This window comes from Nicotiana sylvestris, chromosome 8 (assembly GCF_000393655.2).
Source record: "Nicotiana sylvestris chromosome 8, ASM39365v2, whole genome shotgun sequence".
Lineage (NCBI taxonomy): Eukaryota > Viridiplantae > Streptophyta > Magnoliopsida > Solanales > Solanaceae > Nicotiana > Nicotiana sylvestris.
In genome coordinates, this window is record NC_091064.1 from 174,759,865 (window position 1) to 174,765,638 (window position 5,774).

General features: G+C 40.4%; 1 protein-coding gene across 1 annotated transcript; it reads right to left on the reverse strand.

Annotated features, from left to right (window-relative positions):
• LOC104238174 (uncharacterized) lies at positions 1-348 on the reverse strand. Its single transcript, XM_009792471.2, has one exon. The coding sequence runs from the start codon at positions 346-348 to the stop codon at positions 1-3; it is 348 nt and encodes a 115-aa protein (XP_009790773.1).
• Positions 349-5,774: the final 5,426 nt, after the last annotated feature.

Genomic DNA, 5,774 nt, shown 5'->3' on the forward strand with positions numbered 1-5,774 from the left:
TCACCACCATCCATAGACAACCTGTGTACACTTGTCTTTAAACCATCTGAAACTTCTCCTTAAAGATCCTTTGACTTTGCCTTCAACAGAATAAACTTTATAACTAGCAACTCTCCTTTTCCTCTGAAACTCAGGATCATTTAAGCTCCAAGATTTTGAAATTGAGCCACTAGTACTCTTCCCTTTCTTCATCTTGTTCTGTGGTACTACTGGAGGTGGTGCACCAACAGAAGAAGAAGCATATGAAACACTATATGACCTAAAATCTTTAGTAGAAAATTGGGGTTCATAATATTTCTCAATCTGCATCCTACCATCAGTATAAGATTTTGATCTGTAATCTTCCATATTGATGTAGTTTTGATTTTGAAGGCAAGAAAAGAAAAGGAGGAGATAGGTATGGGAGGATGAGAAAATTTGGACAGAGTGGGATGCCAAACTGCCAGAGAATAAGGAATAAGATGTGCTGTGTAACTACTAATGTGTAAAGACTTTTTTAATTTTGAATTTTGAGGGGGCATTGATTGAGTTTCTTTTTCCTTTTTTATTGATTCTAGAGATTGGCGTTTATAATGGGAAACAACTTGTGTTTTGGGCTCAAGAAAACCAAGGTATTGACTAGTCAACTTTTATGTCCATGTTATATTGAGTATCTACATATTTTGAGGGAGACATTTTTTTTCCAAAAGTCTCCTTTTCCTTAAAATGTCATATTTACGTATTCCTACAGTAAATTGATTTGGTCCTTAACTTTGTTTTTTTTTTCCCGTTGGAAATTTCTAGAGGAAATAGTTTTCTTTTATTTCTCATAATAATTGGTTCATGGCAGACTTGTAAACCTATTGACCAAAGAAAATCTGAAATTTGACCTAAGAATTGTGAGGTGACTAAGAAATTATCAAAATATTTATGTATATTGTGCACAAAAGATGTTTTTTTTATGTTTTCCAATCTATCTCTTAGATTTGAAGGGAAAAAAGAATCATAAAACAAGTTAAGAAGAAAGTATACCATTTTTGGGACAGATTTCCTAACTTGTCCATGTTATGAAAAAGAAACCTAAGAATTTCAAAATATAGGAAAACCCTATTTCAGATAGAGAAACTCTCCCCTCTCTCTCAAAAATACCCTCATGAATACAATCACTATAACACAAATTATACCAGTGGAATCACCGGACAAGAATAACCATATGAATGTGGAAGAAATAACATCACATTCCTATAAGGAAATGCTCCTTGACAAACCTGTAGTTCACCAAACGGAATACTATGACGAAGATGCCACCACAATCATAAAAGATGATAAAGGAAAAAATATTGAAGGCTCAATCGTCCTTTCCCAAGAAGACAAGAAACGCCTATATCTTCCATGGTGCTTCTTTGTTATCATAAAGGTCTTCGGACGTAGAATGCCTCGCCACTAACTTCGCTCTAAACTAATTGACTTATGGAAACCATCTGAACAGTTAATTTTGATTGACCTAGGATGAGACCTCTTTATTGTCAAATTTAGTCTAGAAGAAAATATGGCTAAAGCACTACATCTAGGGCCATGGTATATCTTTGGGAATTTCCTATCAGTACGTAAATGGGAACCAAAGTTTGTGCCACAAGAAGCTACCCTCTCTACCACAACCATATGAATTTGCCTACCGCAAATTCCAACCGAGTTCTATGACAAAGAAATACTAGAAAAAGTTAGAAGAAAATTGGGAAAATTACTAAAAATTGACTCATGCACCTCCTCTACGCTGAGAGGAAGATACATGTACATCTGTATCCAAGTACCATTAGAAACCTCAGTGGAAACATCAGTAATAATTGGAGACCACAAGCAAGCAGTGATTTATGAAGACGAAGACACACTATGCACAACTTGCGAATGAATTGGCCACACAACAAAAAATTGCAACTTCAAAAATTACATCCACCCCAGCCACAAGAGACACCAAAAACCTCAGGGGAAAATATTAAGAAAGGGGGTGAGGATGAATGGAAGACAATAACCTTCCCACAATGAAAGAAAGCAAACCAACAGAAGAAGAAAGAGATAAACTGCTAACAACCAGCATCATGCATCACAAGCACAAAAGATCTAGGTAAAAATGTTCGATGCAAATTCAGGTAAGTTTCTAGAAACTAAAACAGTTTAATACAATTCTAAGTCTAATAATACTAGATCAAAAAATAACAATCGGCCCAACAACCCAGTCAATAAACAAAACTCCCATCCACCACTCCCCAATAACCTATTTCACGTAGCCCCAACCCAAACATAACGCCAAACGTAAGGAAGGAATGAGGCCTCGATGAAGCTGACACTAATTTGTATCCTTGGCCACTCAATGACACCTACAACGAGGCCCCTACCCATAACCCAACCCCCACACGCAAAAATGTTAAAGTTGGGGCATTGGGCCACCAGGCCGGTTCTGAACAAGCAATTGGGATCCACACCTAATTGGAGATACCTAGCCCAAATAATCACTCCTACCCAAATACCTGCGCGTCCCCTACTTCTCTCTCAGCGAAAGGCTCTAATGGGAAAAACTCAACACACTCCATGAACACTCAAGTGCCTCACCTGAGAACCTACTCAACCTCAGGTGAAAAGACACTCTCCGTCCACTCCAACAGATATCACATTAACCCTGAATCCTTTTCTCCAGATACATTAACCGATGACTTTTCCATTAATCCAAATTTGACAACAAAAGACGCAATTATAAATCGGTTCATTAACATAACCCCAATTACCCAAAGTTGCAAAACAAAAAAACACAAAAATGGAAATAAATTAACCACCACCCACCATTGTGACATCGTTACCACTACCACCGGACCATTCCCCGACATCCTGGCTGTCACGACCCGGATTTACCACTCTCAGGAGTCATGATGGAGCCTACTAATAAGAGCTAGGCAAGCCAATCCTTAACTGCTTACTTCGTTAACAATTACTTCTTTTAACAATGATCGGCGATAGCATGAAAGTAACAGAATTAAATAAATATGCGGAAGACTTAAATTTAAAGAAAACTGAACAATAATGCGAGAATCAACATATGCCTCTACCCAAGAACTGGTGTCACATTACTCACGAACTTCTAAGAGTGCTAAATACAACCGTTTGAAAGAAAATATAAACTGTTTGTCTCGAATATATGAGATAACAGACGGAAATAAAAGATAGAGGAGACGTCGGGCCTGCGAACGCCTGCAAGGCTACCTCAGTGTCTCACTGGACTGAAGGCTGGCTCCCGTGCTACTGCTGCTGTCCAAAACCTGGATGTGTGCAAAAGAGCACAGAGCGTAGTATCAGCATAACTGGCCCCATGTGCTGGTAAGTGTCTGGCCTAACCCCGGCGAGGTAGTGACGAGGCCAGGACTGGACTCTAGATAAACCTGTACAGTTATATAATATATGGCGGAAAAGTAAACAAGTAATAAGCAGTTAAAGCTAGGGAAGGGAAACATGCTTCGGGGATAGCAGTTTAAACAAATAATAGGGAATAATAAAGAAGCCAACACTATAACTTCTATCACAAATGAAGAAAATAAAGGCAACTTTCACTTTCAGTTTCCTCTTGTTGCAGGCGTGCAACCCAATCCCATTTCTCATATCTCGTGGTAGGTGTACCACCCGCTCCCATTTCATTCTATCTCATGGTAGGCGTACCACCCGCTCCCATTTCATTATATCTTGTGGTAGGCGTACCACCCGATCCCATTTCAAAATATCTTGTGGTAGGCGTACCACCCGCTCCCATTTCATCAATCTTGTGGTAGACGTACCACCCGCTCCCATTTCATTCTATCTTGTGGTAGGCGTACCACCCGCTCCCATTTCATTATTCTTGTGGTAGGCGTACCACCCTCTCCCATTTCATTCTATCTCGTGGTAGGCGTACCACCCGCTCCCATTTCATTATTCTTGTGGTAGTCATACCACCCGCTCCCATTTCAGTTCATCACACAATCACAAGAAATCCCGGCAAGGGAACATAAGTAATATAATAACTTCCCGGCAAGGGAACAAAGACATCGAAATAGTCATCCCAGCAAGGGAGAATCAGCTATAACCAATATCACTTTGCTAGTACTCAGTTCAATTAATGGAAATACTTAATCGTAGAGGATCATTAATTAAAGTATACTAGGTGTCATTCAAAAACACAACAACTTTCAAGTTAAGACCCACGGTCATGCTTGACACCAACGTATAGATATTCGTCACCATGCCTATACGTCGTACTCAACAAGAAGCAAGTATCAAACATGACTCAACTCCTAATCCCTCAATCTAGGGTTAAACCAAACACTTACCTCGATGCCTTGAACACCACTCAAGTCTCAATTATAGCTTTACTTCTTGATTCCACCACCAATCCGCTCGAATCTAGTCATAAGTTACTTAATCACATTAATAAATGCTAAATGAATCAACCCCAATGCATGAAAATGAGTTTTTCAAAGTTTTATCCAAAAGTCAAAATTCACCCTCGGGCCCACGCGGTCGAAACTCGAGGTTCGGACCAAACCCGATTACCCATTCCCCCACAAATTTAAATATATGGTTTGTTTTAAAATCGGACCTCACATTGAGGTCCAAATCCCCAATTTTAGAAAAACCTAGGTTCTACCCAAATCACCCAATTTCCCCATGAAAATCTTTGATTTAAAGTTGAAATCATGTTAAAAGATGTTAAAAAGTGAAGAAAATGAGTTAGAAATCACTTACCAATCGTTTTGGAGAAGAAAAGTTGTTTGGAAAATCGCCTCTTATGTTTTGGGGTTTTGAAAAGTGTAAAATAACTGAAATTCATGTGTATTTATACCCCTATGAAGTTCCCACCGCGGACCGCGGCCGCACAGGCTTCCTGATGGCCTGCGGACTATGCCCCGCGCGGACCGCGCAAAGCCGACCGCGGCCACGCAACACCCACCGCGGACTGCGCAAAGGAGACCGCGGCCGCGCTGGCCCCTTCGCGGCCGCACGCATTTCTCGCGGTCCGCACAAAAGGGTTCAGAGACCTGTCAAAATTCCTGAACCTGCAACATCTGATCTTTTAAAGCCTAAGGCATCCCGGAACCTACTAGAAACTCACTCGAGCCCTCGAAGCTCTAAACCAAGCATGCACACTACCTCAAAAACACCCTACGAACATATTCGTGTGATCACATCACCAACGTAACATCATGAACATCGAATTGAGCCTCAAGATCCATGAAATTTCTCAGATTTCCTTTTAAACATCAATTTTCCCAATTTGGGTCCGGATCCCGTCAAACGACGTCCGTTTTTGACCAAACTTTACAGGAGTGATTCAAAACATATATAAGACTCGTACCGGGCGCCGGAACCAAAATATGGACCTGATACCATTGATTTCTAATCATATTTCATTTCCATTTTATTTAAACATTTTCAAAGAACAATTTCACTTAAAAATTCATAACTCGGGCTTGGGATCTCGGAATTCGATTCCGGGCATACGCCCACGTCCCATATTTTCCGGCGGACCCTATGGGACCGTCAAATCACGGGTCCGGTCCGTTTACCCAACATGTTGACCGGAGTCATACTTATTCATTTCGAGGTCAAAACTTAGCAATATTTCACAAGATTTCACATTTAAGCTTTCCGGCTATGTGCCCGGACTGTGCACATAAATCGAGGCGACTCTAAATGAGGTTTTTAAGGCCTCAGAGACATAGATTTAAATTAGAAATAGGTGATGAACCCTTTTGGGGTCGTCACATTCTCCACCT

Bases quoted from the DNA above. Each gene is read 5' to 3' on its own strand.
- LOC104238174 (XM_009792471.2), bottom strand. From the start codon at position 348: ATGGAAGATTACAGATCAAAATCTTATACTGATGGTAGGATGCAGATT.